This window comes from Amyelois transitella, chromosome 21, assembly GCF_032362555.1.
Source record: "Amyelois transitella isolate CPQ chromosome 21, ilAmyTran1.1, whole genome shotgun sequence".
Classification (NCBI taxonomy): Eukaryota; Metazoa; Arthropoda; class Insecta; order Lepidoptera; family Pyralidae; genus Amyelois; species Amyelois transitella.
Window position 1 is genome coordinate 5,915,665 of NC_083524.1, and position 26,785 is coordinate 5,942,449.

General features: G+C 36.3%; 4 protein-coding genes and 3 non-coding genes across 7 annotated transcripts in view; 3 read left to right on the forward strand and 4 right to left on the reverse strand.

Moving 5' to 3' along the window:
* The window catches only part of LOC132903040 (tRNA-cytidine(32) 2-sulfurtransferase-like), a 198,856-nt gene that overhangs the window by 129,639 nt on the left and 42,432 nt on the right, over positions 1 to 26,785 (reverse strand). The gene's annotated exons all lie outside the window — the stretch shown is intronic.
* On the reverse strand, positions 351 to 2,882 carry LOC106135571 (MIT domain-containing protein 1). The gene is made up of 4 exons (XM_013335921.2): positions 2,662 to 2,882; positions 2,302 to 2,540; positions 792 to 991; positions 351 to 601 (listed from the first exon to the last, which is right to left on the reverse strand). Exons 1-4 carry the CDS (start codon positions 2,786 to 2,788, stop codon positions 439 to 441), a joined length of 729 nt encoding a protein of 242 aa, XP_013191375.2. The 5' UTR covers positions 2,789 to 2,882; the 3' UTR covers positions 351 to 438.
* Trnae-cuc (transfer RNA glutamic acid (anticodon CUC)) lies at positions 1,106 to 1,177 on the forward strand. Its single transcript has one exon. It is a non-coding gene; the product is annotated as a tRNA-Glu (tRNA).
* LOC106135565 (DNA-directed RNA polymerase III subunit RPC3) lies at positions 4,033 to 8,379 on the forward strand. The gene is made up of 10 exons (XM_060950293.1): positions 4,033 to 4,269; positions 4,400 to 4,524; positions 4,885 to 5,014; positions 5,208 to 5,409; positions 5,595 to 5,687; positions 5,817 to 5,981; positions 6,434 to 6,587; positions 7,043 to 7,235; positions 7,592 to 7,759; positions 8,066 to 8,379. The coding sequence occupies exons 1-10, from the start codon at positions 4,123 to 4,125 to the stop codon at positions 8,201 to 8,203; spliced, it is 1,515 nt and encodes a 504-aa protein (XP_060806276.1). The 5' UTR covers positions 4,033 to 4,122; the 3' UTR covers positions 8,204 to 8,379.
* The window catches only part of LOC106135607 (ubiquitin-like protein 3), a 103,523-nt gene continuing 87,812 nt past the window's right edge, over positions 11,075 to 26,785 (reverse strand). Inside the window, exons 2-4 of the mRNA XM_013335964.2 lie at positions 21,750 to 21,858; positions 17,447 to 17,614; positions 11,075 to 13,078 (exon numbers count right to left, since the gene is read on the reverse strand). Coding sequence (XP_013191418.1) covers positions 13,014 to 13,078; positions 17,447 to 17,614; positions 21,750 to 21,858 — 342 coding nt within the window. The 3' untranslated portion in view covers positions 11,075 to 13,013. The remainder of the gene's footprint in view (positions 13,079 to 17,446; positions 17,615 to 21,749; positions 21,859 to 26,785) is intronic.
* On the reverse strand, positions 17,892 to 17,964 carry Trnat-ugu (transfer RNA threonine (anticodon UGU)). The gene has a single exon. It is a non-coding gene; the product is annotated as a tRNA-Thr (tRNA).
* On the forward strand, positions 22,549 to 22,623 carry Trnar-acg (transfer RNA arginine (anticodon ACG)). Its single transcript has one exon. It is a non-coding gene; the product is annotated as a tRNA-Arg (tRNA).

A 26,785-nucleotide genomic window follows, 5' to 3' on the forward strand; every position in this document is an offset into this window, starting at 1 on the left:
TATACCTAATGCACTTTCAATTTATGTTAAGATTTTCCATACTACTTCAATTTATTTCATAAGGTCATAAATAATTTCGTTCAATAATAATTTTTATTAGAGCAGACATGTTATAATTAATGCTTATGCAGGTAATTATAATATTCCTTTAAAAAGAAAGTACCTAAGCACTGCATAGCAGTGGGCCAGAGGCTATATTTAAAAAAGCGTAGTAAAAATTCAGAATCTGTAACAACGCCCTCTCGTAAAGAATGGCAAAATTAAATATTAAACTAAAAAGCATAATATCCCTACTTTGTTTGGTATAAATATATTCGAAAATCAATGCTTTTGAATCAAATAACAACATATAAAAAAAAATGATTTATTACTTACAAAATAACAGCAAAACCATAATTTATTCCTATAAATAATTAATTTTTTTTAAACAATTTTGTCTCATCCATACGACTGCTTCACATTCTTAGAATGAACTATATCGACAGTAGTTTCGTGGCACGGCCTCAAATCCATGTCGTAAACTCCCAAACAAAATTTATTTTCAGGGGCTTTGAAAAAGTCTAAGCCTCTACCTATTTTTATTATCCACCCCGAACTTAATCTGAAAATAATAGTAACAACGTTTAAATACGTGCAACTCTTTACGCATCACTAGCACCACCTTCATATAAACCATTAATAAAATAATTTAAAAACAAAGTTTAGAGCATTTACTCGCTATTCATAGTGGCGCTCTATGACTGGAACTAGGTACTTATAAGTATATTAAAAGATCATTGTTGGATACTTACATTATTTGTCTATCGTGCAAAGTCTCTGAATACTTTACAATGAGTTTTACTCTGTATTTCGTCAGATCACTTGACAAATTACTAAACCACTCCCTTTGGTCACCCTCCGAGCGACCGTCTCTAGACGTTATTAGCTCTAAATGCCTTAAATTCGAACAGGATCGTACTAACAGCTCACATAGTCGCAGGAAGTTTTGACACTGAAATGAAAAAAATAACAATGAATATAAATCATACAAAAAATTAATACATTTTTGAGCAGTCGAACAATTCATCAATCGCTTTAGTACAACACTTTCGTCATACCACGTAACTCCGATATGGTCTAGTGGCTAGGATACCTGGCTCTCACCCAGGAGGCTCGGGTTCGATTCCCGGTATCGGAATTTCTTTTTGTCCCTTTTTTTCATTCAAATATTTTTTTGATTTTGTTTTATGCAATTTTTTAATGTTTTTTTTTCTATATTAAATGGTAAAAAAATACACATTAGATTTATTGCCATACTTAGTGAAAGGAGAACTAAAATATTACTATTTGATGAAATGTGTATGAAAAAGCCACAATAAAGCTTATTTCCAATAAAATGAAACAAATTATGTGTTCACCTGATATGTCGACTACAGAATAAAGAGATATAAGAGTATTCTATGGTTGACACAGACTGTTTATGTTATGAAAGAAACATGAGGAAAATAATCAAGATAAACTGTATGTTTTAGTTGCATTTTAGAATTGGGGGGTCTATCTATAAAGCTTGACAAGGCTCATTGTTACTATCTCTTTGGTTATGTAAAATGACAGAAAAAGAGACATAAGACAATTATGATGCCATGTCAATGTTCGTGAATATGAAGGCTGGTGGCAAAACCATAAGATCCACTTTCCTCTCAACTCAACAAAGACAGTTCAGACATCACAAATAATCTCATTGAGACAACTGGTAACCTGGAGATGGGCATTATGTTGATTATTTGCTCAAAAAAAGTCTGGCTATTTAGCGAGGTAATGCTGCCAGCATATTGAGCGTGTGCCCTGAATGAGGTGCTATGTAAGATTTTTTTATTTATTTATAGACCTTTTCTAATTTATTTCAGTGTCATTATTGTTTTTAAGGAAATAAAGAAGTCAAAAATTAAAAAGTCAAACAGTATTAGTATTATCAGAATTTTACATAAAGCACCTCCTATCTGTCCTCCACAACCTGTGCCAGTGAACCTAACTCATATTGGATCATAGTTACACATCCCGTTTATTAGCACTTAAACTAATGTAAACACATAACTCAGAAAAATGTATTAGTATGTGGCCATGATAACATTTGAACCTGTACTTTTGTAGCTGGGTACCTCGCTATAATCTTTATTAGAGATACATTTAAACAGAATGTCTAAAAAAGGGAATTCACTTAAATTTTATTTGCAGTGAATTTCTTTTTATTGCTCCATTATTGCAAAACAAAGACACTAAATATCTCTAGCCCTAAATTTATACAGGTGCAAATGTAGGTACCTGGTGAAAGCTCCTAATATATGGATCCTCGACCACTACATACTGTACTTCCTCATCGAGAAAACGGCCAAATAAAGTCTTGTAACTATGTCCGGTAGAATTGTTCTCAATATGAACTAGCTCATGGAACTGGCCTGCTTCTTTTTGTTGAATCACTAACTTCTTAATTGCTTCTGCTCGTTTCATATATTCCTCCACCTTTTTTCTAAGGTAAGTTCTTGTAGCTTCATCAATCTCACCTAAAAATAGAGAAAGGTTACATGAAAAAAGTTGTGTCTCTACAATCTGTAGGGATAACAACTTTGTTAGCCAGAAAAGTTGTATCTTAGATATTTACAAAAATAAATAAGCTGTACAAACTTTTCATTTTATCCACCAAAATCTGAAGACCTTCCTGATAACACACGAGTGCTTCTGTATATCGTTTTTTGGTGTCCAATTCTACTCCTCTCTTTATTATATTTATAGCGGCACTTTCTATGTTCATCCTGAATTAATTAAAATATTTACGGTAGTGTAAAAAACTGTAAATCAAAACTTTGGAATCAAAACAAAACAAACAAAAGACAGTGTCGCCAACCCAAATTTTAGAAAATTAGTAGAAAATGTGCCGAAAATCGGTAAAAGTTGGATGAATCCACGATAAAAAATAGGTGGATCTACCACCTTATTTTAATAAGTTAAATACATACATATTTATTTACTAGGTACCAGTGTTTGCCCATTATTCTTTATTTATTTATTTATGTACACAAAATAACATACAGGAGCATTTATTACAGTAATTCTAGTACAAAGGCGCTACTTATTTCAAAAGAAATCTCTTCCAGTAGACTCATGAGAGGAAAGATGAATTTTGGAGCGGTATGGCGTGTGCATAAATAACGTTTAACATATTTAACTAAACATACGTGCTAATACTTACATAATTAAACATGGAACAATTAAATAAATGTCAGTAATAAACTACATAAATATACAGATTTATATATATATATATATTATACATTATACTATTTGGAGAGATAAGTCTTTAACTCGTCGTTTGATTGTAGAAAGAGTTTGGGAATTGTGAATATCATGCGGTAAGGAATTCCATCCATCAATTCTTTGTGATAGACCTTTTATTATGTAATAAACCCTCTAGAGTGTGTGTGGATAGTCTATTTCTTTAGCAGGTTTTTATATTATTAATAGAGGACAACAGTCTCTCAACATTGGCACTACTATGAGGAAGTGCCCGTAAATTTCTTATGAATTAACAAAGCATAGAGAACATTGAAGATTGGTCTCCTTTTTTGATTAATGAAACAAGCTTACAGAACTCTACAGGTGAAATCAAAACCGGTGAAATCAGAATGGCATGTGCTTTGGCCAAAAAATAATCTACGAGCTAAGACACGAAGTCATACCGCCTCAGCAAAAAAAAATGTTTTTAATAATGGCGTTGACTTTTAAAAATAGGTAAAGAGACTTAGGTTGGCAGACAGGTAGACTGAGGGCAAAGTTGGTAGATCTACCTAAAAGTTAGTAGATGTGGCAACACTAATCAAGGTTTTCGTGCACAATATGTGACTTTGTCAATGACCACATAAACAACAAATAAAAAATATACTTATGTCATGTGTCGTGTTGTCATTGTTTTGGTTTGACACATTCAAAGGGAAAATAACCATGTGAATTGTAAACAAAATACTAACCTAAAAATTGTGAAAGTAAAAGATATAACTCATTAAATATACTAATATAATGCATTAATATCCTTTAAAGTAATTATTTTAGTGCCTGCTTTTATTATACAGGAGTCACAGAAAATCAAATATGTCTCATCAATTAGGCAGAGTCGTGTCGGAGATACTACAGCGGTATTTTGGTGAAATAGTCCAGCAAGTTGGGAAGGACTTGTTTTCTTTTGGAAGCCGACCCGTTGCTATGATTGTGAAGTCTACTGGTCTTCCTCGAAATCAGGCGAGTTGTTTTGTCTTATAGGTTATATGTCCTTTGGGATTATCGACAATCCCCCAGTAATTTGTAGGCTGCTTACTCTTATAATGTTAAGGGTCACACTTCTTACGACAAAATACTTAAAAACTTTCAGGTCATAGAAAGTCTCCGTACACTGATCAAGTTCAACTTGGCTACGTTCGAGCCATCCAACAATGAGGTTATCGCTGACTACAAATTAGTTCCTGAAAATGTGCTTCTACTTATCAGATATCCAAGGTAAGTATAGAGTTTTTAGGAAGATTTATATTTAATCAAAGAAGGTAGGTTTAGGCTTGTTGCCAACTGAATAATTGATATAAATATAAAATAAATGAAAGTTTTAAAGCTTGCAGCCATATTTTGATATAAAATAAATGATAGTTTTAAAGCCTGCAGCCAAATAAAACATGATTGATGACATCATTTTAAAATGTACATTTCATTATATTATTGACTCTTGACACAGTTTTTGCAACTTTCAATGACATCCTTTCCCTAATCACTTTTCATTATATATTTCCAATGAAATCAAAAAGGAGTCAAAAAATTAATATTTTCCAGTGGAATTGTTAAGTATTTCACATTTTTAATTTTTAGATATTTGCTTCAAATCAAAACCAAATACGGCAGCGAGGCAGAGCTTCTAGTTGAAGAGCTTCTCCAACAGGCAAAATGCAGCTCCACACTTCTCTTGGTCACTATAGCTAACAAATATAAGAATGACAAGGTTAACTTTATTCCTATTCAATTCAATAAGTAAGATGTTTGTACTTGTTAAATGTAATAGTTTTTTTACTGTGGTATGGTTAGGCCACAGGGATAGGCATATTATAATATGTCTATACTTTGGTAATGTTTGAAATATGTTGAAGAATTAGACCCACATACATTCTTAATTTATTTTTAAAAAAACTTTTCAGGAAAAGAACTTAACAATGGTACAATTGAAAGACACATTCATCAGTCTAGCAACAGCCGGTTACATTCAACAATCACCGGTAGAGGAGACTAAGGAAGGTGCCAATGAGGTACCAACATTAGTGCCAGTTGCTACAATAGTGCCCGATCTAGATACGAGAGCTCTAATCCAAGCCATGGCGAAACCGGAAGAAATTACTGATAGTAAGTGGTCATTTGAGTGGCCAAGTCTGGCCCATACTTTCTTGAATTTATTAGTTACTTTTTAAACAAATGAAAGTTGAACACATATTTTACCACCTACTCACATTCACATTATTTTGATTATCAAATGAAAGATTGAGAAATTTCATCTGTCAGCATTTATTTCACTTGCAATTTTATTTCAGAAATTTATTGGGAGGTGAATTACGACAGGTTCCACCAGGACTTTAGAGACGAAATAATGATCAAAGCTATCTCCCGACGCATAGATGACCATGGTGAGTGATTTCAAGAATAAGGAGACTATTGGTCTTATGACGTGGCCCCAGCCCTCACATGAACTAAACTACACGTACTACACGCAACGGGACAATAAACAACTATCTCTTTCTAACATACTTCCATAGCGGGGGAGCTAATGCGGCTGCTGCTACAGCAGATGTGCCTGACGTCGCCGGCGTGGGCCGCGGTGTCGACGCCCACGCCTGCGGTGGATCTCAAGCACAGTTGTCGTCGAACAGCTGCAGACTCGCTGCTAACGCTGCATTTGGACCACTACCTCAAGGTGTTAGGTATGTTACTCTTGAATTTATTTGGATTTTATAACACTTTTTCGTATAGAAAGATAGGTTTAGAGCGTCTATGAACACCAGTCAATAATTAGATCTGTACTGTGCCAGGGGCAAAAAGCGCTACAGCTAATACTTAATAACTCGTCAAGATATTTTCCCTCAATGTAAAAACATATATTAACACTAAGAAAAGAGAATAGTACCTAGCAGTACATACATGGTCGAAGAATCATTTAAAACTGTGCCAAACGCATCACGCACTGTAATCGGACACCTCAACGGCATCGACGTCTTATATTCTCAGAATATCTTTCAGCTTGTTGTTACATTAACAAAATTAAGCTGGATGCTGACGGTGCGTGCCAGCGAGCATTAACACTTATTCATTTTTATTTCTAACACTCGCTCACTGAACTTTATGTAGCGGTAACAAAGACTAAAACAAATGTTAGAGGAGAACGGCGCGGGCTTCGTCGAGCGCACGGGCGACGCGGGCGGCGGGCGGCTGGCGGTGCGCGGCGCGCGCGCAGCCGCGCGGCTCGTGGCGGCCGCGCTCGAGCACGCCGTCACCGAGCGGCTCGGCTCCAACGCCGCCAGGATCCTCAGGTTTGTTACCTTGTACTGTAACTGTTGCTCGCGACTTCGTGAGATGTTAATGTTCACTGATAAAGCGGACACCCTGTATTGCTCAATGGAAGGGTGGAGGGAGAAATTTTTGTATACCAGTTTTTTTAAGTAGGGCCAAGCCTGAGAAAAGCGTATTCACATAGTTTTCGCGTGATCCGAGTGCAAATATACAGACAGAAATTAAAAAAATCTCATTTTTCGCTTCTGTTGGTAATTAGCCCCATACATATCGATTTTTAGTACCTAATCTTTAAAGAACAGACATCGGTCAATTACTTTTTTATTTTTATTATTTATAATTATCATCGCCCGACGGATAAAACAGGCAAACGGTGTTTTTAACATTGATGGCGCTAAAAAAATTATCTAAAGTCGAACGTTCGATGAATTTAACTATTTGTAGGTATTATTATTAACTTTTTTCCAATTCTTAGGTTAATTATGTCAAAGAAGTACATAGAAGAGGACGACATCCAGAAGTACGCCATGTTGCCCAACAAGGAATGCAAGCAGTTGACGTACAAACTGCTAGAAGAACACTTTATCAGCGTCCAGCCAATGAGAAAGGCGGCGTCGGCCGGCGGGCTGGCCAAGACTATTTATTTGTATCACGTTAAATTGCATGAGGTAAGTGAAATCAATTCGTCAATTTCTTTCTTTTAATACTTAGAAAAAATCTCCAGTCGAATATATTCAGCATCAAAACCGAACAATTCAACCTACTTAATTTAATTAACTAATTGTGAAAAAGATGCCAAATACCTGAGTTAACGTAAAACTATCCTTTATTTTTTTATTGTTATAACACAGGCACTGTACTTCTGCCGCAAAGCGACTTAGTCCTAAATCGAACAAACAGCCCTTACATGCTCACCCTCACAAACACAATGATGTTTCGCCGCACATTGCTCAAAATCTTCTTTTGTTTCCCTCATTTCTTCCTTTGAATTACTAACGATTATAATGTGATTATTGTATCACAGGCAGCGCACACATGCAAGGAGATGTGTTACCGCTCCCTGCACAACGTGCTGCGCCGCTCGCGCACCGAGCGCGCGGCGGCGTCGCGTCTGCTGGACAAGCAGCGGCGCGTGCGCAGCATCGTGCACGGCATGCGCGTGCGCGGGGAGCCGCAGCAGAACATCACTGATGTCAGTCTCTTTTTTTACTTTACTTGTAATATAACTTTCCATATACACATGTTTGGTAGAGAGGAATATGGCTATCTAATTTTTAAGCAGATAATATTCAACTGAAATTTTGTAAGCATATCAATATCGCGTAATAATGAAATATAATCAAGACTGGGAGCTTATCAAATTAAAATATGGTTGGTGCAGTCCCTAATGTTTACGATCTTGGATAAAAGCCCTTTACCTCTGATATAAAATAATTAAGACTAAACCACTTAGAAGGATAATAATAAAACAATAATTCTCTATCATATTGTATTCCAGGTGGAGGAGACATTGACCCCGCCCGAGCTAGCAGTATTAGCCAGCGTGGAGAAACGCATCAAGCAGCTCAGCACCGCTGAACTGGAACTAGACAAAACGCTATTTATACTTAACTGGTACTTTATGTACCCGCATTGACTTTTATAAAGGTGAATCGTGATTATTGTTTGTGTGCCAAATCGGTCTTCAGTCACACGGACTCGTGTAGTGTCGACTGATTCATTCATTTTCTTATAAAAGTAACTTCCCATGGATGTCGTAAAGGGAAAGGCTAATAAACTTGGGATTCTTTGTAGGCGTTGGGCTTGCAACCTGTCACTATTTGAATCTTTATTCCGTCATTAAGCCATGACAAGCCAAGCCATGCTGAACATGGCCTTTCAGTCTTCAAGACTGTTGGCTCGTCTATCCCACAAGGGATAAAGACGTGACTATATGTGTGAATTGTCATTGTCGGTTCGTTTGGTTTTTCTTCATTTCAATTCAGACAATTTCTACATATTTAACGCCTATAACGACCTAACTCCACGCTGGTGGTTGCTTCTTCAAATACATGTCGTTGATTCCTTATCGCAGCTATAATCATAAGAAAGTTTAAGCAATACCGTTGCAAAAAAACGCGGTTGCGCGACGTTAAACTGCGATTAGTCGCTGCAACAAGATGCATAGTGTGCGTGCGCCCTAATAATAAAATGTATTTTTTATACATTGTTGTATAGTTAAGCTTACTTATGTAAATAAAACACTTTATTTATGTTCTTAAAATTTTATTTGACCCCATTGAAACTCAATAATCTTCAAACAATGTACAACCTAGTGTCGAATAAATAATTTTCAAACTATCTACATGCCTTAGGGAAAACGGAACGTCGACACTCAAGCAACTACCCTGGAATTTAAGATAAAGTCTACACATGTAGCACTTAACACTATTGTAATATTTTTGCTTCAACAATTATTCTGTAGTGATGGATGTTTTGTAGTGTTATTTTTTTACCGCGAATGGAAACTTTCGTTGTTTTTTTTAACAATGAAACAGATATAAATATAGAAGTAAAAATAGTAAACAAAAAGAAACTAACACATAAAAGTTGTTATTTTATTTTTTTATTTTAAAAGTACTCTTAACGTAGTGAAGAAGAAAATACTTTGTATTACTAAATTAATCAATGTGATAGAATGGCCATGTTTTTGGAAAATATTTCTAATTTATAATTTCACGTGAAATTTATTTAACGCCATAAAAGTTGGTAGGTACATTAACACATGCTACATGTGATATTTTTAAAATATGTAAATTCATAACGCTATTCGCATTTTTAAGATATATTTGAATCTTATTTAATTCGGAATAACGAGTGAATTTCATACTGGGCGGTCTGTCTGGTCGTTGATTTAAAAGATTTGTTTGATTATTTACCAAATATTTTTAATTACAATAAACATTTGGATGACAAACTGATATTGTTGAGACCTGCCCATAAAACTCAAGGTAAAATTCAATGAATCAACATCGTTATATCATTAATTAATATTAACAAGTATATAGTTTATGTACGTAGTAAACACCTGTTATACAGTGACACCTAGTATGTATTTATTTTATTACATGGACCGATGTGTGCTTTCTATAGAAGATCGCCGAAGAGGGGAATATTTAAATTCAGTTTATGTTATGTATAATGTGTTAACTAACTGACCTGACAAAGAGGTTTTAAATGACCTTTCATTTATTTTCTCTGGGTTAAGTGCTCTTAATTCTGTAGTGGTGTACTGAACTTATATTTGATCACAAAGCAAATATTTAATTGTAAATCAGTACATTTATAGTAACGGTCCCAAAGCACTGCCTAGTGATACACCATACTTCTTCATACTGGAACAAAACATAACTTAGAGGATTATATTTTGTTTCAGCTTTTTTCAAATTATTTCATCATCTTTATATTCTGCTCTCTTCAACATCATATGAGTGTTTCCGTCCAGTCCAGTTGCAATCCTTAGCGGTGTTGCTGTAGAACCCTTGATCAATTACCCAACCTAGGTTACCAGTTTATATATACTACAGCGAACATCGTCTGACACATGCATTGTTTTATTCTGCTGTTAAAAGCTAAGCTATGGAGCACACATCGGTCTTTTACCACTTCAAGCTAATTATGACTATTATTTTGTCTATATTAAAGAATCGAATATTTACATTTCGTTATGGCCACAGCCAAGCATACGGCGCGACTACCACTTCTTGATACTTATAAATGTCACTGGCGAGTCGACTCAGCTTCATTTATTACTTGATAGTGTAAAACTCTTTTAGGATCTAGGAGAGAGCTAGATAAACAGACAGATTATGCTATGTACTGATGATTCGTTCATTCATAATGTTTTTAACTTTTACCTTTGTTGAGTGTCCTGCGGATGAGAAACAAAGATGACAGAACACGTATACTCAACGTTGATTTTCCTCTTATAAGCTCTAATCAAATGTCTTAAATATATTGTGCGTGAAAATTTTATTTCCTTTCACATACATCCTCCAACGTCTAATATACTTATTCCTTTGATATTGTCTTGAGTGAAATTTGTGTCATATGGCAGTCGCGCCGTGCTATTTGAAACAATGTGGAAAACACGTAATTTGTTCTGATTAAGACCTATTACTATAGAAATATTAAAATACAGTGAAGACATCGATCTATCTGGCCTACGATATCATCTTAAACGAACGTACCTACGTTATCAGACTATACATACTTGAGAAGTTTACAAAAGCCGCTAGTTACTTGGTTAAATTTACGAATTACGATATTTCCAATCGAGTTTTTTCGAAGCAACATCTATATGTACAAAAATGAGTTTTATTCTAGATTTGTCATTAGTTTGACAAAAAAGGAAGGAAAGTAACTTATTTTTAATTTTATCAACAAAACTTAACATTGTAAGAGATCAAGCAAAATTGAACTAAAATAGGGATGCAGAACAAGTTAAACGAAAAATAAAACGTGCAAATAAATTTGTATCATTTATTTATAAACTAGGTATTTTACACAACTTAACAAAATACATACATACAGCAACTAAACAGAGCAACCAAATGTAACCATTCATACTGCATCGGACCTCGTGATGCGAACAGAAGGGATATTCTATGCAACCGTTATTTGTAAAAAAAATTAGATGTGCCCAACTACATGCAGAATTTATTGGACTGTGTTATCAAAAAAAAAAATAAACAAATTAGAATTGAAGAACAGTTTATTGTGAAATGCATCTTGGCAATTACTAAAGAACTATTTAGTGCTACGATGAATTCACATTAGAGTTATTATAAAAGAAACGACTGATAGCACGATCCCTCCGTGTCGCTACATTCATTCATTTTCTTCAGTCCCCGTGTGTGGATGGCAAGACAGTCGACTCGCCTTGCAAACTAATACTGTTTCACTGTTCATCAAAGCAAACAGATCCCAAATGTAATTTGTACTATCACAAAATGTTCGCGTTAACAAAACGGCTGGTTACTTCTAACTGGCTTACAATTACTGAGGATTTTCTATTTGCAAGCTTACAACGAAAAGGCCAAGCCAAAATAATATTTAAAACAATATCTTATGCCAATTAAAACAAAAATATTTTATAGCTAAGATATAAAATGCCAATAAAGAATAACTATAATGTGTGATGTAAAACTATAAAATAAAGAGTTCTAATATATTTACAAAAAGAATATTGGGTTCTGGTAACGCTGAACTCGTTTGAAACTGGCAAAGTGCTGATCGCAAACAGTCTATTGAATTAAGCCAAATAAAATGTAGTCAACGCATATTTCAGACACATTGTAGCTAAACGAGTCATTAGATATCTGCAGTTGATTCGTTACGAGCGCGATTAATTCATGATAACTGAAACTGAAAGGATCTGCAACTACAAAAGTATGGAAAATTCCGGCTTTTCACATACTAGGTACTTTGCTCGCTAATTGGTATTTCAATCTCAATTTTAAACTGCGCGAGCGGGGGTTGGTAATATAAAATGACATTGAGTGACCAGGACACAGAGCTGTTGTTTCATTTTATTTGGCAGTTAGTATAAGCAGACTCTGCCAAGTTAAGTGTATATCAAACCGATTTATTTCCTAATAGATTTTATAGCCTCGGTACACAAAGCCATTGAAACTACTAAAATTTACCAATGTTAGCTACCGTACAGTCGCCGTGTTCGTGAATTTCCAATTTATTATGCGTGAGTTTCATCCGATTTGGTTACATGCTACAGCTAGCGCAGTGAATAGTATTTTAAATAATTATACTAAAAAAGTCCAATTTATTGCAAGAACTTATCACAAATCAATAATCCCGAATACGCCTTCTTAATGAATTATCAAATATACTATTTACAGCAAATGAGAGTAATTTTTTCACTCCTTTCCTTTTACTACTTAATTTGTCATTTCCTTTTTATAAATATCTTCATAGTAACGTTATATAAATTCATATAATGGCCTAAATTATAATACTAAAGATTTGTTTCGGCAAACGGGACAGACGTTGCTGCGACGCGTGTTCATAGTCCTGTCCCCGCAATAACTCCGACTCACTTACCAACTAACTAAAAGTTCGGCAGCACGATATCTAAACGAGTTATAATTTACGCGGTGAGATACACAATCGCTTAAGCTATCCTGAATTTGGAAATAAAACAGCGACTGGTACCTGCGATATCTTTAAACAAAGCGGCCGCCCGTGTGCGCTATAGTCGAAATATACAATTTTGTGCATGATGATGCAATAATGAATTGACGATAATTATTTGATGCGTTTTTCTATTCGTCGCGCTCGCGCCTCCGTTTAAAAACATCGCAAGGAGATTTGACTCGCTCGCGCGTCTACATCACTGAACACATTGAGTCCCGCGCCCCGCCCCGCACCCGTCGACGCCCGATGTGACATTACAATATGCAGCACGAAGGCGAACAACAACTGCTGGAGCCGCCTTTACTCTTTTGTCGTTGATCTGGAAACAAAAGGAAAAAAAAATCAGGACGTGTCATAACTACTAGTAAATTGTACTTATCTAGTTTCTACTCTAGTTCACAATTTAATGGAATGATATGACATTTTTTTGTTGAATAACACCGCCGTTATTTCAAATTATTACTTTACTATTGACTAACACTAATCAGATTAAACAAACAGTACAGTACAATCAGATTACACTATTTCGAACTAGCATTATCCCAGAGTTACAACATTTGTATATAAAATATTTTTTCTACTATTACACTTACTATTAATTAGTTTTTCAAGTTAATAATTTTTCGGAGAATACATAATTTTCCTTCACTATGATTCAAACTATAAGCCATGAAATTATTATAATGTATAATCGAGACCTTTGAAGAACTTACAACGGGACTGGGATATCAAAAGGAGAGGATATGGCATTACGTCCATCGTACTTCTGCAAGTAATTTTTAAATAAATTTAGGAAAGAACTAATTACTTAAAACTTTGGGCTATTCTGGTATCCTAAGGATTAATCTCTTCATAATGTTAGATATTGAAACATGGGTATAAAAAGGAATGTCGGTCGGTTCCTACGAGCATTTAAATTTTAATTATGGACTCTTTCCTTAACTTAACAGTAACTTGCTACCTATATGCACGCCATTTCCATTACACAACTTATACTTGAAAACTTACAGGCAAATTGAAATTTCAAGTGATAGGTGTCTAGCCCATCCTTTAATAATGCACCTTTCGATTTTTACAATATTGTGAATATAGTTTAATTAAATTTTAAATATAACCGTTTTTTATTTATTTTTAATGTCGAAAATAGTTAAGGAACAGCCTGATAAGGGAATGTTGTGATGTGAAAGAAGATGTAGTTACAGGAATAGAAAAGGGTATGTTGAGATGGTTCGGTCATGTGGAGAGGATGAATGAATGCCGTGTGGTTCCCGGCACCATTACAAAAGAATAGGACCACTCCATCTCTTTCCCACGGATGTCGTAAGAGCCGACTAAGGGATAGACTTGGGATTCCTCTTTAATGTAAATCCCTGCCAATCTAAGGTCTGCCGCGCCGATGGATGCATGGCTAGGGGCGAGCCTAGTCTCGAGCGTGCCACTTCCGCCATGGGGTTGGGCGACCCCCAGGTAATGGCTAGCCTTACCCTGGCATGCGGGGCTCTGCTGGGGCGGACAAAAATTTTCCCTAGCGTCTCGTGGGAATCGCATGGATGCAAATTTTTTGAAAGAGCACCTAGATGGCGGCGATGGTGTCCGCACCCCATCACGTCTCGTTCCCGGCGGGAGCGGTATGCGGTCTGCTGAAAGCCGCTTTGCGACGATGAATGTAAGAGGAGGAATGAAGGATAAGATTGAGGAAGTATGCCAGATGATGGATGAAAGACGTTTGGATGTGTTGTGCGTGAATGAAACGAAGCGGAAAGGATGCGACGCGACGCAGCACGGCCCTTACACGGCGTATTGGTCTGGAATTTCCAGTACCAGCCGAGGCTGTCAAGGGGTCGGTCTAATTCTTTCTGCACGAATGGCTGAGTGCGTGAATGAGTATGAGTGTGTCAGCCCTCGTCTTCTATGGATTAGGCTGAAAGTTGGAATCACTCGGATCTTCGTTCTAGGTGTTTATGCACCTTGGGATGTGGGTTCGAGGGGTACAACATCAGCAAAAAGCGAAAACGAGGAGTTCTGGAATAGTGTAAGAGAAGTATTGAAAGTTACCAAGCCAAATGAGAAGATTATTATGTTAGGTGATTTTAATGGATGGGTGGGTGTAAAGCGTGATGGATATGAAAAGGTGCTTGGTGCGTTTGGTGACGAAAAGGTGAATGATAATGGAAGAAGTGTATTAGAAATTTGTCTAGAGTGGGATCTTTTTGTGTCGAACTCAATGTTTCTACATAAAGAGATCCACACCTACACAAGAGTGGAAGGTATTTTAAAAAGTATGATAGACTTTGTGATTGTAGATGAAAGATTGAAGAACAAAGTGCTGGATACCCGTGCATATCGCGGTGCTGGCATTGACTCGGACCATTTACTGGTGATATCCCGGATAAGGGGTATCTTCAATCGCTGGCGGCACAGGGTAAGGGAGCAAACCAGCGCTTTGGAAAGAGTAAAAGTAGAAAATTTGCAAGATATGGATGTAGGTAAGAAGTATATTAATAGACTGAAGGATGAATTTGAAGATTTAGATGAAATGAGCGATATTGAAGATGGATGGAAGGAATTTAAAGAAAGAATTGTGAAAGTAGCTGTTGAAGTGTGTGGTGTAAGTAGAAGAAGGAAAGGAAAAAATCACAAAAATGCGTGGATGAGTAAAGATGTGCAAGAACTTGTGCGATTAAAGAAGAAAGCATGGCTGGATTTGTTAGCAGCAAAAGCTAACTTAAGAATGCAAGAGGTTATAGATGAAGATGTGAATGAAGCACGTAAGGAATATAAGAAAATGAAAGATTTGGTTAAGAAAGCTGTGATTAGAAAGAAAGAAGAGTATAAAGAGGATTTTGATAAAAGGCTATCAGAAGACTTTCAGTCAAATCTGAAAGTATTCTGGAAATCCGTAAGGTCAGCCCGAGGAAATACTATAACCAGAGAGCTGACTAGGATCAGATGCCAGGATGGTAGCGTTGTGAAAGGAGAAGAATGTGTACTAAAGATATGGAAGGACTATTTTGAAAGTTTATTTGAAAAAAAGGAAGGAAATAAGAAAGATTTCTGCTATAGCGAAGAAAAAGAGAATGAGATGGAAGGCGAAATTGAAATGTTCGAAATTGTGGAAGCACTTAAGAGTATGAAAGCGGGAAAGGCTGCTGGGTGTGATAGAGTGTCGGTCGAGATGCTTAAAGCAGGAAAAGGCGTAGTAGCTAGTCAGTTGTACTGCCTTTTCAATTTGTGTTGGAGAAGCGGCCGAGTACCAAAAGATTGGTGTAAGGCTGTTATCGTGCCACTTTACAAAGGAAAAGGGTCACAGCTGGACTGCAAAAATTATCGTGGTATAAGCCTGCTTAGCGTCGTCGGCAAATTGTATGCTAAGGTATTGATTAATAGAGTCAGGAATGAAACTGATGACAAAATATGGGATGCTCAAGCGGGATTTCGAAAGGGAATGGGATGTACTGATCAGGTCTTTTCCTTGCGGTGCATAGCCGAAAAGTTTTTGGCCAAGAGTCAAAAAGTCTATTGCACATTCGTAGATCTGGAAAAGGCCTATGACAGAGTTGAGAGGAATGAATTGTGGTCAGCACTTTCTATGCATGGGGTGAGCAGTCTCTTAATACGAGCACTGAAATCCTTATATGAGGATTCGAGTGCTTGTGTCAGGATAAACGGAGCGCACACTGAGTGGTTTAAGATTGAGAAAGGCGTTAGGCAAGGATGTGTTGCGTCACCGTGGCTGTTCAACCTATTTATGGATAGCTGTTTGACAGATTTGAAAGAGTCTAAAAGTGGATTAAGGATGAATGAGTTACTCGTCAAATGTCTGCTCTATGCCGACGATCAGGTTATACTGGCGTCATCAGCGGAGGAGTTACAGGAGATGGTAAACTGTATGCATGAAGCTTTAAAAGAGAAAGGAATGAAAGTGAACGTAAGTAAAACTAAAACACTGGTTTTTGAAATGGAGAAAGAAATGACAGCATGTAATATTTTGATTGGAGGAGAAAAAGTGGAGCAAGTGAAAGAGTTTGTATATCTAGGATCAAAGTTTACATCAGATGGCAAGTATGATAGTGATATTGAAAGGAGAGTGAACGCGGGGAACATGGTGAATGGAGCTTTGCATGCCTTTATGAGCAGTCAGAAACTATCCAAAAAGGCTCGACTGGCTGTGCACAGGGGCGTGTTGGTCCCGACATTAATGTATGGGAGTGAAAGTTGGGTATGGCAAAAGAAGCATGAAAGCAGAATAAATGCAGTGGAAATGAGAGCGTTAAGGAGTATGATGGGTGTGAAATTGAGTGACTGGATAAGGAACAGCGTGATAAGGGAATGTTGTGATGTGAAAGAAGATGTAGTTACAGGAATAGAAAAGGGTATGTTAAGATGGTTCGGTCATGTGGAGAGGATGAATGAAAGCAGGTTGACTAAGCAGATATACAAGGAGAGTGTGGAGGGAAAGGTCGGAGTGGGAAGACCTAGACGAACGTATCTTGATCAAATTAAGGACGTCCTGGTAAAGGGTCAGGTCAAAAGTACCCGAAACCGCCGAGCTTGTATGAAGAGAGTTATGAATGTGGACGAAGCGAAAGAAGTATGCAGAGATCGTGGCAAGTGGAAAGAGGTAGTCTCTGCCTACCCCTCCGGGAAAGAGGCGTGATTTTATGTATGTATGTATGTAACCGCTTACCATGTGAGTTGGGCTCGGGGAGGTGCTCGCGCGGCACAAGGTGCATGACTGTGGTGCGGCCGAGGGGGAGCCCCAGCGCGCCCAAGGTCACCGAACTGTGCAGGAAGCGGCCTTGGTAGATTAGACGGAGGATCTCCGCGCGGGAAACGCATTCGGTCGCCCAGTCGGCTGGAAATTAAAAAAAATATAATGTTATAGGTATAGGATAGGTTCTATTTATTTGTCGCAATCTATGAATTAGATGTCACTACTGCAACTACTTATAAACAAAATTATAATAAAAAAATAAGTACTTAAATAAGTCATAATGTGTAACAGTTAGGTTCACACTTCTTACAAACTAAATAAAAAGGAATAAATCAATTTTACGAACATTAATAAAAACAAAAAATTAAATTCAAAGTAAAAAAAAACAAGAAATAAAAAATCAAAACAATTTCTTTTCTGCCCCCAGAGAGATTTGAACTCTCGACCCCTGGTTTACAAGACCAGTGCTCTAACCCCTGAGCTATGGAGGCTTACGACCATGCTGTCGTAAATGTAGATTTGTATTGACTGCGCGATGCGTCACGCACACTACAGTGACTCTTGTACGTATTCAACTATAAACAGTATCTATGTTGTGCTTGGTCGAACTGTTAATGTCGACGTATAGATGGCGCTAGGTTTCGACATTGTTATTTGCATTTTTGCAGCGTATGTACTTTAACAATTTTTTTTAATTGTGCCTACTGAGTACATTTTATTAAAACATTTATTCAAAAATTAAATTTCTTAATAACTCACAATATACCTAGATGTAAAAGATTTATTCAGCGGTAAGCATTTAAAAAATATAAATATAGCGGATATTAGATACATTGTTAAATTAACAGAATTTAAGTTTTATCCCAAGGAATAATTTAACTATGGTAGCTGGGTAAACTGGCTATCGTAAGATTTGTGAGCATTGCGTGATCCGTATCACTACGTGTCCACATGCAATACTTGTCAAATTGTATAAAATACACCTTATCACCTTGTGGTAACAACCTTTCGCTAGCAAAAGTAAGATTGTGGTGACTGGTGGCGAGCTTGCAGTACAAACTAGTAAATCAGGCGTTGTCCGCTAGGCGGCAGCACAATCTATGTGACTGGCCAACATACGACGACCATAAACTTGCGTTGAAAACTCGACAGAGCTGCCACCATTCGGTTTAGTTTCACTATTTACTGAATTTCACAAATGAAACACAAATGCATTCGTTTGCGACATGTACCTACCTAAGTACCTAATTGTTGCATGGATAATGAAAAATTGTCTATAAAAATATTTTTGATATTATCTATGTTATATTTACTCATTTTTGGCGATATAATTTTTATAAAAATGTATTTTTATAAAAGAAACCCTTATAGCATGCCCATACTAGTTGTAAACATAATTGTTAAAATCGTGAATATGAAATTATAAGGAATCCCCCCTAATTTAATAAGGCATTCCCGACCTCGCACAACATTAACCAATTGATGAGATCGTTTTTTCGTCCCTATATACAATACTGAATACCGTTTTATGTGTAAGGCCATAGTTCCATGGCTGCGCACGCTGGTCAGCCATTCGCATTCGAGTGATCTAAATCTGTTCCGTCTGTCTAGATAAAAATGTGTGACCACTGAACTTTGTCACAGATATGAGATTGTACAGGTGTAGGCACGGCGACATCAGAAAACTAGATACCTAATGAATTTACAGGTAATTCGAAATATATTTGGTATAATTTAAAATATATATAAAGGTTTTCAGTAACAGTATTCACGATGGTATATGCAACATTAGCGTCCTAATAACTTTGCCTTAGTGCGCAGCTGTGGATTGATTCCTTAACCCGTACTACTAAACACGCCATTCACGTAGGTAATGAAAATACCACACTATTTTTGCCTAACATGTGTCGACTTCGGCCATAACATTATTACCGCCCTTGATTCGTATACATAGGTGAGTACAATAAAAAATAAATATAGGCCAATGGAATTAAGAATTCGTGATTTACTTGCCCGCGACCCATTCTAGCTATCTTAAGTACGGTGCAACTTTTTTTGGTTTCGTTTAAAAGGTTACAATATGTTTTCAAGAAATTCATATAAAGCTACCTACAATATTTATGGTTTCAAGAGACAGTCTGCGTGATAATTAGGTCAGCCTAAAGTCTCGAGCCTAAAGTCTCAGCCTAAGTCCAGGCTAAATTGTCTTAGTATTCCGCGAAGGTCTATTAACGACACTATCCCAAGCTTCATTGGATTGGGATTTGATAGGTTAAAAAAAAAACACTTAACCACTACCCTTCTCAAAACCCTCAAATGATGTGAAAGGCAACAAAGTCACGTGCCACCTCCCAATGGTCAACAAAATGCCCTGTCACTTCCAACATGGCGGCGCCCAACGTGACTCGTGACAAATACAAATCTAAAAACTTTCTGAGGGAAACTTCTTGGGGTCCGAATCGTAGAATTGAAACTAATTTTCATTCAAATAAAAGATGAAAATGATTTAATTGACTGACATTTCATAGCATAAACTGATGGGTCTAAAAATTTTAAGGTTTAAGAGGTGCAAGAGTGGTAATATCACAATATTACTATTCATATTCAAATACAAGACATTTTTATTCTTCACGTTTCTTCCTCACTTTCTGGAAAGGAGACCGGGGGGACATAAATTGATTCGCGTCTGACTTTTGCAGCCTTGCAAAGGAACCTTACACAAATTGGACCACGGATTGCACAAGAATATTCCGATTTCTGAAGTCCGCGATGTGGAAACTATTACTCTCTGCCCTGCCCCTACCAAGGGTTGTGGAGACATCTTGCACATACCGCAAGTTAGTTCGATCTTAGAATGTTGATTAGGTAGTTAAATAATTATATTGGTCCCGCACAGAAACGTAAAGTTTTGGGTGTTGCATTAATCTGTATTTAATAACAACATTCATTATGAAGAAATAATTGTGTAAGAAATTCCTGAAATTGAATTTGCTGAATGCGGACTTTCGCTCTTTTTCTCTTTAAGACTATTGGTTCTGTCTACCCCGCAAGGGATATAAACGTGATTATATGTCTATATGTAGAAATTACCACGAGAGCGAATCCCCGGGCAATAGCAAGTTGTAAGTACATACAATTTGTCTTACAAAAGAAATTAACTTTCTCCTAAAGGTAACCACGACATCAAAACATTGGGAACATGATTTTAAGGTACCTACCTAAAGGTTATGTATGTATATTAAGATGCCGTGTGGTTCCCGGCACCAATAGAAAAAAAGAATAGGACCGCTCTATCTCGTTTATCTTATAAACATGGGATTCTTCTTTTAGGCGATGGGCTAGCAACCCGTCCCTATTTGAATCTCAATTCTAACCTACCTTAAAATAGGTTTAAATTTTAATTTAGGTTTGCATTAAACTCACTTTGCTTATTGATGCAATATTAAAGTAAATGACATTGCTGGAATAACTCAATTTCCATTACGGATCCGCCCTGCTGTCAGATATTTATTTGGTTATTCATAAAGAGGGAATATTTAATATAACTATTTCATGAAAATTAATGTAAACCCCTAACGTATAAATCCGGCTTTTCATAATTATTTCAGCATTAAAAGCACGGACCGACATTATTAATATATGTTTTATATATTATAATATATTTTAATCTCTGCCTTTGGTTGCATTTGATACGGGCTTTGTGCGGATATAATGATAACTCGAATGACAAACTATAATTAGAATTAACTCAATTCCGTTTAAATCATTACTATCACTAGTATATGCGCAGTTTACATAGGTAAACTTAGTTTAAAGTAAATCTTGGCTTCGTATGCTAAAAGCGTTGTAGCACAGAAGAATCCACCACTTCTGGATCCTATACCTAGTTATAAGACACTTGATCTCTCTACCAGGAAGAACGAATCGGGATAAAAAAAAATTGAAATTTTATTTCACTATTTAGAGCATTAAATCGATAGTAACCTACGTAAACTATAAACAGAGTACGGCAGTTACGAAACATTCCATTAATTGTTGTTCCCGCGGGCATTTTGGGAAATCCTCTCGTGCAACCCTAGACGGTATAAGGAATCGACATGCCAAAATTCAAATTTATAGACCCAGCGGTCTGGGCTGTGCATTTCGTTGTCTGTTGCTCAATAACGGAAAAGTTAAAAAAAAATATATCATCCTGGGGATGAAGCTATGATTAACAATATTTGATTGAAGTTCCAGTTCCAATTATCTATGTATTTATCTATCTATCGTAACTCACCTTCCGGCCAGTTGTCGTAGACGTGTATGGCTATGTCGCCCGCCGAGTCCACCGGACTGAACACGAACTCCTTCGTCTTGCCGGAGACCAGGATGAGCCGTAGATTTATCTGGAATAAAGTTATATTGTTTTTCATTCACTATTTGTTAACAATTAGATGGGTGAATACCGTGAATAATGAAGTAATGAATAGATGGGTGATAGACCAAAAAATTCTGAGTAAATATATATAGGTATGTAATAACTCTTTATTAGATTATTAACTTATAATGCTCTTCCAAGGAATAAGTAGTTTTTTGCTTGATGAATATACCAGTTTTTTGTCACAGTCAAAATATTAAATGAAAATAATTTATTTTTAAAATTTAACAGAAAAGTAGTAAATAAGTGTCGAAACGATTTATTTATGTAGTTTAGAACTTTAACCTTAAGTCCATTGATATCATAATACTAAACAAACACTACGAAATATACAGTCGGGTCTATATGAAACTTTTCATAAAATATCTTGTGCGATGCAAAAATGAAAACGGCGGATAGCTCCCGGATGGCGGGAAAAATGAAATATGGCCGCCGCAAGACGGGGCAGATCTGTGTGTCCCCGGAGCAAGTAAATGTACCCCACACCGCCACGTTTGCATTTTTAGGAGGGTTGCCTTGTCTTACTGAATTATTTCTAGCCCATTATTTATTACGTAGATACACCAGAATATAACCTTGACAAATGAACAAGAAACGTAGTTATCATTCAAATAACAACGAAGGTTATATATACACTATTTTCGCAACACTGCTAACCGGCCCTGTGGCGCAACGGATAACGCGTCTGACTACGGATCAGAAGATTCCAGGTTCGAATCCTGGCAGAGGGTCGCAAGTGATTTTTTTGTTTTTTTACTCTATTTATTAAATATTTCTATTTTTGATATTTTATTTCGAAATAATTTTTTTATGCAAAATTAAAACTTAGTTATTTAGCTAAATTATTGTAAAAGTAACAAAAGTCTTAACAAACATTGTTTTGACAACGAACACACTAGTAGATATATAAATATGTACTTTTGTTTATTTATATATTTTGCTTTATTTAATTTCGTCAAGGGCCTCGACGCCCAGACGCACAATATGTGCTGTCTATCTACAAAACAGTTGTTTCTTCATTTTTTAAACGTTACTCCTCCGAGTATGAGGGGAGTTTGACGTGGATGGTACTCCCGCAGTGTTATTGTGAGGGGTCCGTTATTTATGTTTCAAATAGGCCGAACGGACGTGTTTTGAGAGGAGAAGGGACGAAGGGCCGCTTTATTTTCACATATCAGAGGCCGATATGATTCACAACCTTTGAAGGTCACAAGTATGTTTTCAATGTTTTACATCATTGAATAGCTAATTTTATGGGTTAGTGAATTGATTTAGGTAATTTGTAATTATGCATTGATTATAAGTTTTTTTTTAAGATTACATCTCTCCGACATTACCCATTATCATAAATAAGCTGTGCTGTGGGTCGTTGAATATAATATATTAAAACATAAATAATGGTTTTAGTTATTTAGTTAGTTTTGTTCCGCCGCTTCTTCTACACATGCGCTTTGGAAGCGGTAGTAGTTATAATTAGATTTAAGTTATGTGACGTCAATAAGTGATACCTTGTATCCAATTTTGAAAATAAATCTATTCTATTCTATTCTATTCTTAGTCTTCTCATTTCTGGAGTCCTAGTAGTCACTCATATTCGGATCGGACCAGATCTTCCTGTACAAATACTCTAGATAATGATCTCAGACCATTTTTTCATTAATTTACTAGCAAAAGTTAGTTCTTATTTTCTTATTTGCTATACAAAGTAAAGAAAAGGCTAAATAACTTGGGAGCCATGCGAACGAACAGTTAACATTGTCAAACGGTGAACGATGTGCTAAGTTGTTCCGCATTGCAGCCATGCAGCACTACCACGGAATATACTGAACTAGTGACAGCCCGCGACTTCGCTCCCGTGAACATTGATTAATTACTCTGTCACGGTTTATCTTATTCCTAATACGTTGATAAGCTAGGAGCCATGTAAACTAACAGATAACGCAGTGTCAAACAGAACACCACCCCGAAATATACTGAACTACCGTCGGGCTGCGACTTCCCTCGCGTGTAGATTAATTCTTCATTCCTCTTGGCTTTAGTCCCGGTTGCATTCTCACCACTCTGGAGAGGAGCCCGGGGTATGCATTTGACCATGTATCCTGGTCAAAGGCATGGGTGAATCGGGTTTTTATACGAAGCCGGAGTCGCTGACCTGACCTCCGCAACCTTTGCAGGGGAATCTAACCCGTATTGGATATACGTGTAGTTTGATTGAAAACTGTAAAGGTTTATCTTAATACGTTGATAAGTTATTAACCAGGGAAACGAACAGTTAACAGTGTCTAACGGTGAACGATGTGTGAAGTTGTTCTGCATCGCAACGATGTAATAAAGACTTCTGCGACCACCACGATATCCTAAGTGCCGTGTGGTTCCCGGCATCAATAGGAAAAAGAATAGAACCACTCCATCTCTTCCCATGCCGATGTCGTAAAAGGCGACTAAGGGAAAGGCTTATAAACTTGAGATTCTTCTTTTAGATGACATGCTAGCAAACAATAGTGACAACTATTTGAATCTCAATTCTATCATAAAGCCAAACACAGCTGAACGTGGACTATCAGTCATTTTTAAGACTGTTGGTTATGTCTACCCCGCCAGATATACAGACGTGATGATATGTATCCTTGTATCCTAATACGTCCATTAGTTTGGAGCAATGCAAACCAGGTAAATGAACAGTTACTCGTAATATTGTCAAACGGTGAATGATGGGCGAAGTTGTTCCGCATTGCAGTACCATCACGAAATATACTTAAACGTGGAAACTTTTCCAAATCTGTTGATAAATTTTAGCATGAATGGATAACAAACGTATTTACAACTTTATTAGGTTAGGTCTAATGTCATGATCATGGTTCTTGGATTGGGTGACTTGAGTTTTTGCGTGAAGTTACTCGCGTCTAACCTACGCAACCTTTGTAGGGGAACTTAACAGATATTGGTTAGAACCCTGGTTAAGTGCCTTTCGACATCAACGAGCAAGAAATGAAGTGGTCCTATGTGCAGGAAACAAGATAGCTCAAAAAATGTGTATCACAAACAAAATATTCCCAAAATATGAAAAGCTCTAACTTAAGCGTTGTTATATTAAATTCTGTGGTAGCCGTCCAACTTTTCTGGTGCGGTTGGTGCATCTGCGTATTTGAATACGAAAATTTCCATGTAAAACAAACATACCTACTAACATTTAAATATTATTTGAGTGTAAAACTGGTAAACATACAAACATAGGTTCTTATTGTAGCAAACGCAAAGTGCTAAGCATTAAAGCAATAACAGAAAATTCAGTTTATATCCTTTTATATGCATTGTATTTTTATAAAGTTATTTTATTCTGCCTAAAACTCTTACGCCTTTTGTCACTAATTCTTTTCTTCTTATTTTTCTCATATATGTATTTTATTATAATGATTGTTTTTATACTGTGTTTTTGTATTAAATTAGTCGCTTGTATATGAAGTTACGTTATAATTAATCTTTTAAAAACATTAATTTGATCATGCTAAAATTCCGAACCAAACTGAAAAAATCAAGTTAAAATAAAATTAATACAAAAATACGTAATTAGACTTGAGTTGGAGTTATATTGGATGAAGAATAATTATATTATCCGATACCGACTGACATTAATAAGGAAAAACCTCAAGTCGTTGGTAAGTACCTGTATAACGTTGCACGTGGCAAGAATTTGGGGAAATACCTAATGATGAAATAAGAAATTATTTTTTATTTTCTTATTATTTCCCCAAATTGAAGGTTAATTATAATATTCGTAAAAGTACTAAGTCTTTAAAACTCAAATGAAAATTCCGCGATAATAATAATAGACATACGTATTTCAAATAGAAGAATATATCGGAGACTAATTAGGACTAAGTAATACTTGCAGGTCATTGTCAAAATACATAAGGACAACACAAAAATAAAACACGGGTAGTATAAATAAATAATAAAAATATACGGGACAAATTACACTGATTGAGTTAGCCTCTAAAAAAGTTCGAAACTTGTGTTACGAGATACTAACTCAACGATACTATATTTTATAATAGATACTTATATAGTGCCGTGTGGTTCCCGGCACCAATACAAAAAAGAATAGGACCACTCCATCTCTTTCCCATGGATGTCGTAAAAGGCGACTAAGGAATAGGCTTACAAACTTGGGATTCTTTTTAGGCGATGGGCTAGCAACCTGTCACTATTTGAATCTCAATTCTATCATTAAGCCAAATAGCTGAACGTGGCCATTCAGTCTTTCAAGACTATTGGCTCTGTCTACCCCGCAAGGGATATAGACGTGACTATATGTATGTATGTATGTATACTTATATAGATAGTAGTAAGACTATTATAACAAGAAGAAAAAAACTCCCAACACAGCAGATAGACCACGATAATATGAAAATTCCTCGCTCCACCATCGGCATGGCGCCGCGCCAAAACGAGGCATGCGTGAACTTTACAGAACGTTGTTGGAAAGGATGTTTTGTACATATGGTAACACTGTGGATTAGAATGCCAACTATTCGATGATAAATTTCACATACTCATCACATTTTTTTATCAATTACTGGGGAGACAGAGCTAATTGTGTCGAAGGACACATTTTAGTTGAGTGGCTGATTAATTGAACTAAGATGCAATAAAGTTTTTTGGATAAATAATACTGCTCCTTTTAACACACATGTAAAGTACATAAAATCACGCCACTTTCAAAGAATAATCAAGCCTAATAAACTACGGTACCAAGTAAGTCTAAATATAGGCAAAGAAAAGCATGTAACATTTAATTTTTCCTGAAGTCAGAGCGCAATGTCAGATATTGAACATTAATTAGCAATTAAATGCAACGCCTCAAGATATTGCCGCTGGCCAACTATAAGATAATC

Bases quoted from the DNA above. Each gene is read 5' to 3' on its own strand.
- LOC106135571 (XM_013335921.2), bottom strand. From the start codon at position 2,788: ATGAACATAGAAAGTGCCGCTATAAATATAATAAAGAGAGGAGTAGAA. The intron at 2,541-2,661 runs GTTTGTACAGCT...CTCTATTTTTAG, and splicing joins TTTGGTGGATAAAATGAAAA to GTGAGATTGATGAAGCTACA. The intron at 992-2,301 runs GTACCTACATTT...TTTTCATTTCAG, and splicing joins ATATTAGGAGCTTTCACCAG to TGTCAAAACTTCCTGCGACT.
- LOC106135565 (XM_060950293.1), top strand. From the start codon at position 4,123: ATGTCTCATCAATTAGGCAGAGTCGTGTCGGAGATACTACAGCGGTAT. The intron at 5,688-5,816 runs GTGAGTGATTTC...ATACTTCCATAG, and splicing joins CCGACGCATAGATGACCATG to CGGGGGAGCTAATGCGGCTG. The intron at 7,760-8,065 runs GTCAGTCTCTTT...ATTGTATTCCAG, and splicing joins CGCAGCAGAACATCACTGAT to GTGGAGGAGACATTGACCCC.